This window comes from Ictidomys tridecemlineatus, chromosome 13, assembly GCF_052094955.1.
Source record: "Ictidomys tridecemlineatus isolate mIctTri1 chromosome 13, mIctTri1.hap1, whole genome shotgun sequence".
NCBI lineage: Eukaryota > Metazoa > Chordata > Mammalia > Rodentia > Sciuridae > Ictidomys > Ictidomys tridecemlineatus.
Window position 1 is genome coordinate 55,554,605 of NC_135489.1, and position 15,046 is coordinate 55,569,650.

Below are 15,046 nucleotides of genomic sequence, written 5' to 3' on the forward strand. Positions count from 1 at the left end.
TGTGGCCTCCCCATACCTTCTATTTCAGTTGGTTGGAACCTGCTAGGAATCTTTCCTAGCACATTATCCCGATATATTCTTTTATATCTTTGTGCTTTGTCACATGCTGTTCCTGTCTCAGAGGATGCCTTTCCATCCTCTTTTCTATTTGTCAACACTTCCACATCCTTGGTAGAAAGGAAATGGGATGCCTTATCTTATTCACCAGACAAAATTCTATGCCCCTTTTTCTGCCCTGCTATTGAACTGAAAACAGGGACTTGTCTCTTATACTCTAAATGTATTTTCTGTCTCTAGCTCCATCATTAGTCTCTATAAGGCTAAAGATTTTATTTCTTCTTATCTCTTGTGTTCCAAACCTAGCACACATTAGGAGCCTGGGAAACATTTTGAGCATTTAAATCACTGCTCCTTGTTCTGTCTAGGTGAAGCTACTTTCTACTTGCAATATATTTGCCCATCTTCCTTGCCACTAACCTTCCTTGAGAAAATAATCTGTGAAAGGTCATTATCAAGTTATCTCAGCACTTATTTAATGTGTGTTTAGCTGCTTTACTGTCACATAAAAACGTGTGGTAGTAAAATAAAGTAATAAAGCTGCCAATAAAAGCTCCACTTCCACTCAATATTTAATGCTAAAGAGCAAGAGACATTTGAGATTTTCATCATAATAGTAAATTGACATTATCAAGCTTGCTAGACTATCAATTTGCGTTGAACATATTGTTGACTTGATCAATAAAAATGTAAATTGTTTGAATATGGTGTATTCTGGAAAGCAGTGTATTTTGATATTCCTTATGAAATATCCTCCAAATAAAAGCAGGATATGAAGTAGCCTCATGCTATGATGCCATCCTGGTGCTTTTAAACAAAGCAAGAATAGTGTTGACTGCTTATTAGCAACAGAGTCATTGACGAATAAAAGAAATGCCACCACCCATACTTTCTTTAGAACACAATTGTTTATAAGACACAGTCACATCCATTTTCTTACTTAGTCTCTGTAATGATTACAATGAAGATAGCAGTATCATCACTGTCCAAATCAGGATAAGATCAGAGAGTTTAAGTGACATTCAGAGGTCACATAAAACTTCAATATATTTCCAAATGTGTCTGACTCCAAATAGGGTTCCTTCTGTTACAGCATAGTTAATCCATTGTGAGGGAAATCAACATTTCAAATTGACACAAATGAATAAAATATTTAGAAAATTTACCATCGTGATTAATATTCAAAGAGTAAACCTCACGTAGTGTCCCAGAGATAAGAGACCCCAGGATTATTGTACAGTTGAGTATATACAATATCTTTCTCCCTTTTAATATTCCCAGCCACCTGCTAAGGGGGAGGATGTGCAATGCAAATGAAAGTTCTTTCAGAATCTGATGCATTTCTAGAAACTTCAACCCATTGTCACTGACAGTATCAAACTTTCAGAATTCCACAGGAAAGTAAACCTTTATTTCAAAATTACACTTTGAAGTTTGAAGATAAAAGGAGAGCTGTCTAAGGCCCAGTGCTCAAATAGATGGACTAAAAACATTTTTTAAAAAATTCTGGTGAGCTTATCAGAATTCAAAATGAATGTGAACAACAGATCTCCCATAGTTCCAAGTCCTCAGTACTGTGAAACAGGGTTTAAAGCAGCTTAGCTAAGCCGAACACATACAGGAATCAAAGCCCTTTGTAGGGTTTTGAAAATGTGTTTCATTTTCTTAGGAAAGAGAAAAGCAGATTCCTTACTTTTATGTACCTGGTCACCTAGGAATATTTTCTATTCTGTGGTTCTGGTCCACTCTTGGAGCAGCACAATGGAACTTATTCAAATCTGTGATTGCCAGCTGTTACCTGGACAGTACTTCCCATCACCTGCCAGAAAGAGGCGGCATTGTTGTGGTGGGGCTTGGAAACTCCTGCCTAACATCTGGAATAGTGGGTACACGTCTTTGCCAAGGCTAGTGAATGAAGGTATCAGGAATTATTAGAGATCAGCAGCCGGGGCTGGGCCTGCAGTTATTCAGTATCAGGAAGCAGCTGTGGGGTGAGATTGCAAAAAGAGATGATCCAAATGTACCAACCATTTTAAAACTTGGCAAATGTCTTCATACACAATAATTTATCGTGTGTTGAGTTGTTATTGTAGGTTGAGTTGTATTCCCCCAAAATTTACATTAAAGTGCCAGGCTCTGGTACCAAGATTGTGACTGTGTTTCAAAGTGAGAGTCTTTAAATGGATAATTAAGCTAAAGTGTAATCTATAGTGACTGGTGTTCTTTTAAGGAGAGAGATGAGGATACAGATACTGTACAGAGGGAAGACCACTTTGATTGCCTCCAGAACTGTGAAATAATAGGTCCATCATTGAAGCCCCCAGTCCATGGCGCTTTGTTTATATAGAAGAAGTGACCTAATAATACCATTGATAACCTCCTCTCAGAGACAGTTTAACACAGCTCTTCCAAGCTCTAACTTGGCTCTAAAATTTACCTTTATTTTTTACTACCCACAGTGTGCTTCTTGAGAAACATATGCAGGTGGTCTTCCATTCATGATAAGGTTATTTCATCCATCATAGGTTGAAAAATACCCTAAGTCAAAAAGGGACTTAATACACCTGTCCTATATATTAACATGACTTAGTCTAGCTTACCTAAAAGTTGCTGCAAACACTTCAGTTAGCCTATAGTGCATCAAAATCATCTAATACAAAGCCTGATTTGTGATGAAGAGTTGAGTAGCTTATGCAGCTTATTGAATACAATACCAAAAGTGAAAAACAGCAATTACATACTATGCTTTTATACCGTTGCAACATCAAAAAATTGTTATTCAGACCACCCAAAGTTGGGTTCTTATGTCTAAAAATGTAGGCCAATATTCTTCATTATTTTGACATATGGTTTTTAAAGGATTATTCTTAAAACCAGAGGGAAGTTGATTGGGTTGTGATTAAGCTAGTCATTGGAAATTGTCAAAGCCACTGGTAAAGAACAACTGGACAAATGTTTGCTTTATTTAATTATTTGTAAATTATTAATTACATAAACTCACTTTAAAATGATATATTGTAGATGTAAGAATCAGTGATTGGGGAAGATTGGTCACGAGTGTCTCATGGCAAGCCCCTTGTCACTCTACTAGGTAACTGATTGGTGGTGAGTTGGGGGGTAGACCAACAGCAGGTGTGTCTATATTGATGATTTTCAGGGGAACAGGGGAAGGGAAATGGGGATCACAGGACTTCATGACAAAACTGAGCAGATATGGAAATTGACCTGGACAATATTTTGATTTTATTTCAGTTTCAGAAAACTCGTGAAGATACAATTGATTTAACACTTACATGAATAACATGTTATCTAATTTTCAAAACAGACCATCAAGATTAAAAAAAATATTTCCCAGAGTCAACATCATTTTTGTTCACTATTCTTAGTGAATTTTAAGTAAGCCAAAACATTGCATTCATTATTGGTGTCTTTAAAAACAAGTATGCATTTGAAAATAAAAATGATTTAAACACACTTTCAATCATCTGAAATCATTGGTAAACATTTCATTAGTTTATGATTTGAAGAGAATTAATAGATTCTTTCTAATTTTGATTTTAAAAAATAAAAAAGGCTTTTATAATTTTTATTGTGGTAAAATATACATGATGATATTTATCATTTCAGCCATTTCTAAGTATACAAATCAGGGACACTAAATACATTCATAAGCCATGTAATTATCTATTCCCCAAACATGTTCATCATTCTGCAATTAACCTCTGTACCTTTTAAACAAAAGGTACAAAACCTCACTTCTCTCTCCTCCAGATCCTGGCAACCTTTATTTTATTTTCTATGAATTTGCTATCAGTAAGTATCACATCTAAACATCTGTATATTTTACTTCTGGTGTAATTCACTAAGCATGGTATTTTCAAGATCAATTCATATTGTAGCATATATCAAAATCCATTCCTTTTTGTGGTTGAATTATTTCCATTAATATATAGACTGATTTTATCTATTCATCAATTGATGGAAACTTGGGTTATTTACACATTTCTTCTTTTGTAAAGACTGCTGCTATGAATGTTCATGCACAAGTATCTATTCAAGTTTTAAGGGCTTTTGATCCTAATTGGGTTCAACTCCTAGTACATTGCACATTGGAGATCAAGTTCAATATAAGCATGAGGAACTCATCTAGAGAGTTATTATTGCTCAGAGAAAATGTCACCTTTATTAGGTGTTTATCCATACTTTGCCCATTATGTTTGTATATATATATTCAGTTAATATTTGTTTGATTTAATTAAGCTGAAAGTTCTCTCTGTTTTTACATTTTTTTGTATGGTTTACTATTATATTTTCCATTAACATAAATCCAAGAAAACCATGTTTATGAGTGTGGCTGATTTATACTAATTAAAAGCAAAATTAACAGGAAAAAAAGAAATGCCATCTAGTAACTGGCGTTGTTATACCAACCATGGCAGTTTGCCAGGGCTAGTAGGTTCAGAATCAAAATCTGTACTCATCTTGCTTATTATATATTACTATTATTATCCCTAAGCCTTCCTCTTTCCTCAGTTCATCGTAACACAATACAGATTTTACAGTACATATCAATCTTCAGTGCTTATGGGAATTAAAGCTTAGCTGTGACTCCACATGTGGGACTTCGAGGGACAGTGAGCAGCACTTTCACATCTCCTTACTTCTAAGCAAGAGGTTTTAGGTTTCCTAGCCACTCACCATGTGCATAGTATGTTGGTACTGCACCCCACTGGCTAACCTTTTTTCCTTTTGATTACTTCAATTTTTCTATTATCTCTACTTCATTCTTCTTGATCTGCATTTTTACTTTTGAATACATTCATTTCTACAAACTTTTGTAAAGTTATAGCTTTTGCCCAGCAAATGAGAACTGCTTGCCTACATTATTCACTGTCTTGCCCCTGCATATCCTCCCCTGGGTCCCTCTCTCTCTTTTCCTGAAGATATTCAGAACTTTATCAAGTTGGTGCTTTCTCCCGTCTTCCCTGTTCTAACACTAATGATTATTAAAAATGTACCAGGACCTTTTCAGTTGTGCAGTATGAAGACCTTGGATAGTGTTGAACAATTTCCCATGTAGTAAATGGTTTTACTGATGGTATTTTTGAGGAAAGCTACTTAGTCATCCTTTAGTATCCTTAAGGAATTGGTATGAGGACATCATCCTTCAGTAACTTCAGGGGATTGATATGAGAACATCCTCTTGGACTCAAAAATTCTCTGATGATCTTGACCCTTCCATAAAATGATGTGCCTATGCATAAAAATATTCTGTTCCCCGTAGAGCATAGTATTCATACCTTTGCTGTTGAGAGGGAGGAAAGGCTTATCCTAGATCCCCATAAGATCTTTATCAGATTTCTCATTAGAAACTCTGGAATGCAATGTATCAAGTGGGTTGATACATTCAAAACAATAAAGGACAAAACATGTAATCCAAGAATGCTGGTTTTAACCAGTAAAAGTGTCCTTCCCATGGGGACAAGAAATGGAGGTGTTCTCAAGCTGCTGTGACAGAATACCTTTAACTGGGTAATTTATTGACAGAAATTAATTTATCACATTTCTGTACACTGGCAAATTCAAGGTCAAAGCATTGTGTTGGTGTATCCTGACAGGATGGAAGAGGCAGAAGGTTGAAACTAATTCCCTTAAGCACTTTTTGTTTTTACTTAAATGTTCTGTTGATTGAATGCAGGGCCTTGCAAATATTAGGCTTTTGCTCTATCACAGAAGTACATCTCCAGCCTTTGTATTTTCAGACAAGATCTTGCTAATGTGCTCAGGCTAGTTTCTATCCTCAGTGTCCCAAGTAGATTGGCTTTCCTCACACCCACACAAGCTCCTATCTTATTATAGGAAAATTCAAAGGTAAAATGATTAGATTATGAGAGCCCTAAAATAAGCCAACCTTCCTAGTTTCAGTGCATTGACAGAGTGGGAACTGGAGACAGGTGGAATACGAGAGGAGTTGGGTGACAGGGGTCTAGGCTAGGAAAGGCAGTTCTTCCCTGCAGTCCCTCCCCCTGTCTCTGCTTTCTTCCTGCCCCAAGGTAAGAAGCTTTCCTAGGCTGAGCTCTTGGCACATGATCAGTTGCCTCATCTGGAGCCCAGAGGAATGGATTTGGCCATCTGTGGACTGAGGCCACTGAAATCATTAGCCCTGGACAAATTTCATTCTCAAATTTCATTCTTGTTGGCCAGAGTAGATGTTAGTTACAGTGAGGGAAAAAAAGCTAACTGAAACAGATTTGGTTTTGAGAACTTGATGATATTTTGCCCACATCCCAAGACTCTGTGTGAAGCTGAATTTAAAAGTGATGGATTAATTAATGTGGTGGAGGAAATTTCAAGAGATCACAGCATTCCATCCCCATCATGGATACAACTAGCGGCCTTTAGTCTGATTAATGGTGAGAATGGGGAGTAGAATATACACCTAAAAATTTTTGCAAAGTCGCAATTTCCTCTATTTCAGATTTCTCATGCTGACTTTCCCCATCTTTATCCAATTGGTGTAATCATATTTAAAGTATAGCATATGTAGAGACCATATAATTATTGTTTGCTTTTTACACGTTGAACATTATATATTTTAATTATAGTATCTAGTTCATTTATGTTTAAACTAATTATCGATATTGTTGAAAAAAAAAACCCACCTGACATGAAGACAGTGGAAAATTGGGTGAATGATAGGTTTGATGACAGAATATTTATGGAAAACAGGTTGAATAGTGCTGCTTTCAAGCTCAGAGAGAAGATTGTTGGAATGCTTTTGTTGGAATTGTTCATTCTCTCATTTGTCATATGGGATACAGTAACAGATTAATTTTATTGTTTGATAGCACTTTTTATTTTACAAATAAAAAATAATAAAAGTTTTTATTTGTAAAATAAAAAGAAATAAAAGTTTTGTCATCAGTTTAAAAAAAGAGAGAGAGCTCAAGGAGAGTGGCAGTGGTGGGGAAGGGGTGACAGACTGTATCATCAGATGATCTGAGAGTCATAAGTAGGTGTTTTAGGAGAGAAGGGAGGTGAGAAAGTTTGGAAAGGGAAGGAAGGCACCCTGCTCTCATCCAGGCAGGAGGTCCCACAGTCCTGAGTTCAGAGGTTTCTAGGGGGACCAAGATCCTCCAGTTAGTGCTTGGCTCTACCTTTCTTTGGATTTCACAAGTCTTTCCATAGATGTCGTCTTTCTGCTCCAGGATTCAACCCAGGGAACTACATTTGATACTTTATCTCATCTCACCAGTTGTCTTTGTCCTACAACAGCTTCTCAGTCTTGTTCTTCATGCCTTTAGCAGTTTGAAGGAAAGCCAACCAGGCATCCTGAAAGAATTTTGCCCAATCTGGCCTTGTCTGATGTTCCTCTTAGGATAAGACTAGAGTTATAAGATTTGGGAAAGAATAGTACAGAGGCAAAGCATGTTCTTATCACATAATCCAATTATTATTTAAATCATCAGATTTTGCCTAGATAAGCTTTAAGTTCCTTTTGACTTTTAAAATGCTATGATCATATATTTATAGGGCCACTATATTTTTTATGTAAATATTTCAGTATTTTGAAATTTTAACCTATATTTTCACTCAAATGATAAAAGCAGGTAGGGAAAGCCCACACAATCAACTGCCACAGATTAATTTCATGTTTCCTGCATATACTCTTCACAGAGCTCCATCATTTACAGATTTTTTTTAACCAATCTATTAAATATCCCCGTGGCTCAGCTAAACCTACCCCATCAGTAAGTCAATAATTTACTATAATAGAAGGAAACAAATGAAAAATCTAATTTTCAGAAAGGATGGGAGAGTATTCAATTTTAAGGAAATCAAGAAAGATGCTTCCAGTTCTGGAAACACATGATTCCTTGAGTGAGAACAGGAAGTTTGAGAGGAAGCAAAGGTGAGCAGTGAGAAGAGAGGTAAAAGAAGAAACCCTGGGTCATCAGGCAAACCATCTTATTAAAAAATTCTGTAGTTGTCTTATTTTCTTTTATGCCCACTTAATTTTATATTTGCAATGTAGTTGGGACTTATTCATTGGTAATTAATATTGGAATGTTTTCATCATGAATGCAGTATTGAATACACCCGACAACTATACCGTAAACCAGCATTACATTTGTTTTGCATTTATGGTGCTTACATATTCATAGTATAATTTCTTAATTGCAACAATCCCATACATTTTCATTTTGAAAGGGAAGAATTGGAGGGACAGGTAAATTGTTGCAGTATTTTTAATCCTGAAGCTTTTCCATTTGGCCTACATACTTATTTTACAGATGTAAAGACAGAAACATAGAGATATCAAAACTAGCACTCAGAGGTAGTTGGTGGCAGAGCATGGAAATAAACTCCGATTCTCTAGTCCTTTCAGCCTGCTTGCTGAATTACTTAGAGTAATAATAAATCAGAGAGTAAATGCTTACATGGTACTCAACATGGGTTAGGATTAGTGATGCTTAAGCATTTCATGTGTATGAATTCATTTATCTTCAAAATACCCTATGAGGTAGGTATCCCTAATAACCAGTGATGAAAGTGAAATACATAGAAATTTAACTATTTGCCAGATATTAAACATCTAGTATGTTAGTCAGCTGTCTGTTACTATAAGAAAATTCCTGAGACAGTCAACTTTTAAAAAATCTTTGAACATCAATTTTATTATACAAAAGCAAGAAACCATTTTTTTTTTAAGAAACATCCCTGCCATGCCAGAAGCATGGGAAAACAGACAGAACAGGGCAGGGGGATGTGTCCCAGGAAAAACAGTCTCTGATGTCTCTCACAAGTGGGAGCAGAAGAGTCCAGGTGGATCCAGAGGTGCCCCTAGATGGATTGGTGCAGAGAAGCCTGAGCCATATCCCTACCTGGATCCTGCAGCTGTTTAGAGTCCCTGTGCCTGATGCCTACCCCATGATGTCAGAATCCACAGAGCATAGGATCCAATGGCTGGCTGTCTATTCATTTTGTCTGCATTTACATTGGTACTACTCTGTTTTTGAATCTCCCACGTTTTGACCCTTCTTGGATGGGAGCCACTGTTCTGCTGACACAGGGCATGCAACAACACAGTTGTTGAAAGCAGGCAGCGATCCTCCTGGTCACCCTCTTCCATGCTTTGTTGTTGTCCTGGGGTTGCCCTCTGGAGGTATCTTGGGAGAAATTGCTGCCATCTGCTGTTGAGACATCCCTAATGAAGATTTTACTGGAGTTGGGCATGTGGGACCCAGAGTCATGCTGGGAGGCACATAGGTAGTGGAGATCAGTGAGAGTCAGGCTGAATCTTCTGATGCCCTTGTTTCCTGGCTGCTTGGCGTCCTCAGGCAGCTGATGCTCACAGGACAAGGGGAAGATGTGGAGTACAGGCTCACTAGAACACTTCTTGGGAAGGTCAGGGAAATTGGAATGATCCGTGGGTTGTAGGTGAGGCCAAACCCTCTGACACCCAGGCTTCACCTGGATCTTGAAGCCCTGGCTCACCTGGTGCTGGAGAATCAGGTATGTGGCCATGGAATCATCAAACTTTCTATTGGCTAGGGACACCCAGATTCTGTATGGGTTATAACCCATGTCAAACAGGATTGTCATTAGTGCTGGGTCTGGGTGTTTGGGTTGTGGCTCACTAAATTGATGGGCAGAATACTCTTCACCTTCCTTCAGCCATGGGTGCTGAAGGATCTCCTCTACTGAGGGCCGATGTGCAGGGTTCTTGTTCAGCATTTTACGGATGAGTCTTCTTGCTTGGGTGGGAACATGATCAGGAATGTGGTACCTTGCCTCCACAATCTGCCTTGCCAGGTCCCAGGGGAAGATCTTCCTAAATGGGCGTCTCCCTGACAACATATAAAACAGAATGACACCTAGGCTCCAGGCATCCACCAGGGGGCCCTCATATTCTTGCCGCTGGATGATTTCGGGGGCAACATAAGGGAGAGTGCCTTGGAACCCACTGAGTTTCTGCCCAGGTCTGAATTTCATGCTTATGCCAAAGTCAAGGAGTTTGATGTTGCCTCTGGCATCCAGCATGATGTTCTCAACCTTCAGGTCTCGGTGTGCGATGTCTTTCTTGTGGCAATGGCCCACCGCACACACAATCTGCCTGAATAGTCTTCGAGCCTCTTCTTCCTGCATGCCACCTGACTTTATGTAGTCATGTAGCTGTCCCCCATCTGCATGCTCCATCACAATGTAAATATGTTGACCAGTTTCAATAACCTGAAATAGCTGGATCACATTGGGATGTTCCAGGTCCATCATGACATTTGCTTCAGCGTGTCCCGAGAAGTTCTCTTTTTTCTTTGAAAGGACTTTCACCGCCACCTCCACCCCAGTGAGGAGATGGCGGGCTAGTTTTACCTGGGAAAACCCACCATGTCCAATGGCCCTCAGAACTTCATAACGGTCTGTGAAGGCCGTCTCATCAGAGGAGCTGGACCCCTGCAACACTATATTAGTCTGACTCCTCTTGCTACACATCCTAATCAGGAACCCCAACTAAAGATGCTAGCTAAAAAGAAATACATAAAAAAGTAAATGAATAAATAAAGACAAGCCAAAACAATTGATCAAAATCAAAAAGGAACCAGTATCCAAAGACCACAGCCACCAACCGCCAAACGCCCACAACCAAACGCACTATCTTGGAGTCCAACAGGTCACCATGAAGAGCTTCCTGTACTTATGGACTAAAACTAAGCCCCAGTATTTGAAATTCCCTTATAATGGCTTTTTGTGAGGTCAGAACAAGAAATAGTGCAGTCAGGCCTAGACATAACCCCCAGCAGTCATCTCCAGCTGGGACATTTTTCACTTTCAGAGTGAGAATGAAAAAGGACCCCGGAAGCTTTTGCTTTAGTGGATTATGATTGGAAATTAAAATTTGTACAATATTTCAATGGACTTTTCATTTTAATTAGAAAACTCTTAACAATTTTAGGCTTTGAAAGACCTCAACATACCTCTACTCCAGATATTCAATTCCTTTTTTTCCAGTGCCAAATACCTGGTGTCAAGGATGGTAGTACCTCACTCATATCATGATGCTCCAGAATACTTTAAATTATCTCTAGATTACTTCTAATGCCTAGTGCAATAGAAATGCTATGCAGATAGTTGTTTCACAGTATTGTTCAGGAAATAGCAACCAGAAAATGTCTGTTTACATTTAGTAGATATGCAACTCTTTTTTAAAACATATTTTCTATACATGTTGGTTGAATTTAAAATGTGGAACCCATGGATAAACAGTAAAAATATGAAATAAAAATCTTATGTAGCAAAAGTATTTTAAGGTTAATAGTTCACCTGGATTATTTTTAGGAGTCAAGGTATTTTTCCCAGAAGGATGGCAGTCCTGGTTGGTACTGATTCATGAAGATGATGAATTTAGCTTTCTATCCTTGAGGGATAAACCTAGAGCTCACAGGTACACAGTTGCTCCTGGTCACCTAAATAGAGGAGGCTCTTCTTCCTCCAAGCTGCATTTTTATAAATTCTTCTTCTCCGTAGAATATATTCTGTGTTCATATCAACCTTGTTTCCTATGTATGAATGATTGTGGGTCTCTGGAAGCAGGAGATGGGTAGGTTGCAGAAAATGTCTCTCAATGTGCCAGGCTTTGCAGGTGACAGTGAGTCAAATGGTTTCTTACATGAATGACTGTTACAGCTAATGGAGGCCTTATGAAAATGATTCTGATTAGAGCTCTGGTTTGCTCAAAGCTTATTGACCCACTGTAATAGAGTTTAATTCAGTGGAATCAGTGAATTTATATCCTTATAGTTAATATCATCAGTTATGTTCTCGAGAACGAAGAAACCATGAATAAGTTTCCTATTTTTCTTTCTTTCTTTCTTTTCCTTTTTTTTTGCTTATTCCCTGACCTCAGAGAGAATTTTTATGAAGGCATTGAAGAAATTAAAAAGAAAAAAATCCAGTTTTAGAAATCCATGTTACCTACTCCCTATTAAACACCATGTCGGTTGGTAACTATTCTGTAAGTGAAGAATAATGCAAAATAAGGGCAGTAGAGGTTGTTTTATTCACAGGACACAATGCTTTTAACCACTTGAGGATTGTGATGGCTGTAACAGTAATGTGAACAGAATTACTATTCTTGTGACTGGAAAGTGGCTCAAACTAGGAAGGGAGGGAGAAAGAGAAAGTGGAAAAGAATAGAGGCAAATCTAAGGCAATCTTCTGAAGCAGTTATTAAAGTAAAACAGACATATTTGTTTGCAAGAACTTAGTATTCAACAGAATCCCAGGGTCTAATTTCATTAGCATCCTTCCAACAAAACCTTTTCCTGAAAAGAACAAACTGCACAAAACAGATTTATATTTTTTTAGTAGCAACACAGTCTAGCAATTTATTTGAATATTTTTGCTTCTGTTTAGTTTTAAACTAAAAAAAAATGTTAGACCACTGGCCTGGGAGAGCTTATTACCATTAGGGCTTTTTTGATGGTTCATGTGGTTTCTGATTCACAGAAAAAGATGCAGTAAATATTTTAAAGGCTTAAGACTTAGGAGGTATACACTGGAAGCCCATAACTTCCTGGAACTATGTAGGGAAGGACCAATAATGAGATATATGGGTGATGCTTCAGACTTGTGGGTTAACAAGCCCTTTTTAAAAGTATTTTTCTAATGAGATGTTGTGGGTGGGCAAAAGACCCCCCCACACCACCAACAACTTTGGTTGCCCTCCAGTAAAAGGAAAAATATAAAGAAAAGAAGATCAGACAAAAGGAGGAAAGATATTTAGCTCCTTTAAGGGAAGTGAGATCTTTTACTAAAATCTGATGCGCATTTTACTCAGTCGCTTGGTAGACAGGAAGGAGAGAAGTTCCTCTGACCCTGTGCCTGCTATACCCAGAATAGCTGCACTAAATATGATCTTGCTTAACAAAATATTGTGACTACAAAAGTATAATTTGTTTCTTGAATAACTACCCTAAATTGCTCAGTTAATCAAGCATGGAAGCAAGGGGAAAACTTCTTACAGCAATAGTTGCTTTACTAGAGGAGATTTATCAACAGATGTTGATGAGATGATGTGTCAGAGCAATATTGTTTAACTCAGTGCTTCTTTACACTGCAGAGTACCTCCCTTCTGTAGTTAAATCACAAAAGTCCAACTTTGCATTTGCAGGTACCTTTTAACACCTGTCTTTTCTTTATCTTCAGTAATTACTGATAGGATGGTGTATTAGTCAGCTTTTCATCACTGTGACAAAATACCTGATAAAAACAACTTAATGGTGGAAATACTTATTTTGGCTCATTATTTCAAAGGTTTAAGTCCCATGGTCACTTGGCTGCATTATTTCTGGCCTTGAGTGAAGGCAGAGTATCATGGCAGGGAGGGTGTTGGTGGTACAAAGCCGCTTACCTCGTGGCTGCCTGAAAGTAGAGAAAGAAAAAGAAAAAGAGGTCAGGGATAAAATAAACACTTCAAAGGCACTCACCCATGACTTACTTCTTCTGTGTAGGCCTCATCTCCTAAAGGTTCCCTCACCTTCCAGTAGCAGCCACCATCTGGAGACCAAGCCTTCAACACAAGGACCTTTGGGGGACATTTCAGATACAAACTATAACAGATGGGTACTAGGTCCCACAGACATGGGGAATACAGACTCCCATGCAAATTTTCACTAGCTTGTACATGAAAACCATATTTCTTGCATATATATTTTGTCAGTTCTTAGGAGAGCCCTATCTCAATTCATATTTTTAATGCAACAATCATTGCTGATGTGGTCTGGAGCTTTAGTTAAACAAAGAAATAGCCATCCTGTATAATAAGGTTGGAAATAGGACTCTTAGGAATAAATATTCCTATTCATGGACACAATCTAAAATATGACCTTGAGGCCTACCTTGTAGATCAAGTTTGATAGAAATAGGTGTGTCTCTCAGTGTCTATTTAATGTTGTACACCACATGCCATAAAGCCACAAGGAGAAGAGGAAAAAAGTTGGGGATCATCTCTTTGCTCTTGTGTTGGAGGTCACCAAAGTAGTTGGCTTTCATAGTTGCTCACATTTCTTCTCCAAAGAAAAGTGGTGACAGGCACTTGAATGAACTGCTCAATTTGGAGCACAGTAAATGACTTTGGGGAGCATCAAGGTGGGGGGGGTCTTACATTTGTGAAATGTGAGCATCTAGGAAAGAGATCACCATTCCAAAATATGACTGAAAAATGGCATTTTCAAGGAAACTGAACTTGACTCAGGAGGCAGTAGAATGAGCAACTGATAAAGCTTCAGAAGAGAATATAGAAAGGAGCTGGACTGAAATAATGAGCCTGAGGCTGCAGGTTTCTCTCTGCCTGTGACCATGATTTATTTGGTGAGGGAGCCTATCACTCCAAGTCTCTGCTGAGTAGGCTGATCCTTTTCATTCCAGTGTGCTCTGCTAGGGACCTCTGGGGCAAAGCAGGGTTGAGCCAGGGTTGTGTCTATAGGCACAGGGCTTTGCTGCCTCAACTACTGGAGAGTGACCGCTACCTGTTTAGTATGACATGGCATGAAACAATGGCCAGGTATGAGAAGTGAAATTTGACATGTGTTGGGCTGATGTATGTGTAACTGGCCCAGAAGATTTCCTGAAAGTTTGACCTACTGCTCAGGCTAAAGTTTTTCTGGTTCTGGAGGATTGAATGAAAGGTATGACTTTTGTTTTGCCCCTCCACCAGCCTGCATATATACACTGCTTTTTATGACTTCTAAGGCTATCTGTAGATATATATTCTATAATTAGGAAAAATCATGAAATTCTATGAACCCATAGTCAAATGTGCATGGCTCAAAGATCCAGTGCCCCTTGTTCTGCACTAGTATTCTCAATGCCAATCCAGGCAGTGTCCTTGTTGATCACCTTTTTTTGCTGTACCCCAGTAGCAGTGATTAACTTCAGTTAGCAACTGCAAGCATTTTCATAACCTCCAGGCAGAAGGCTAACAGACTGG

General features: G+C 38.3%; 2 protein-coding genes across 10 annotated transcripts in view; one reads left to right on the top strand and one right to left on the bottom strand.

The window, feature by feature from the left end:
* The window catches only part of Ptprm (protein tyrosine phosphatase receptor type M), an 807,906-nt gene that overhangs the window by 387,952 nt on the left and 404,908 nt on the right, over window positions 1-15,046 (top strand). The gene's annotated exons all lie outside the window — the stretch shown is intronic.
* Window positions 8,783-10,759, bottom strand: LOC110599288 (sperm motility kinase 2B). Its single transcript, XM_021734389.3, has one exon. The coding sequence runs from the start codon at window positions 10,549-10,551 to the stop codon at window positions 9,052-9,054; it is 1,500 nt and encodes a 499-aa protein (XP_021590064.1). The 5' UTR covers window positions 10,552-10,759; the 3' UTR covers window positions 8,783-9,051.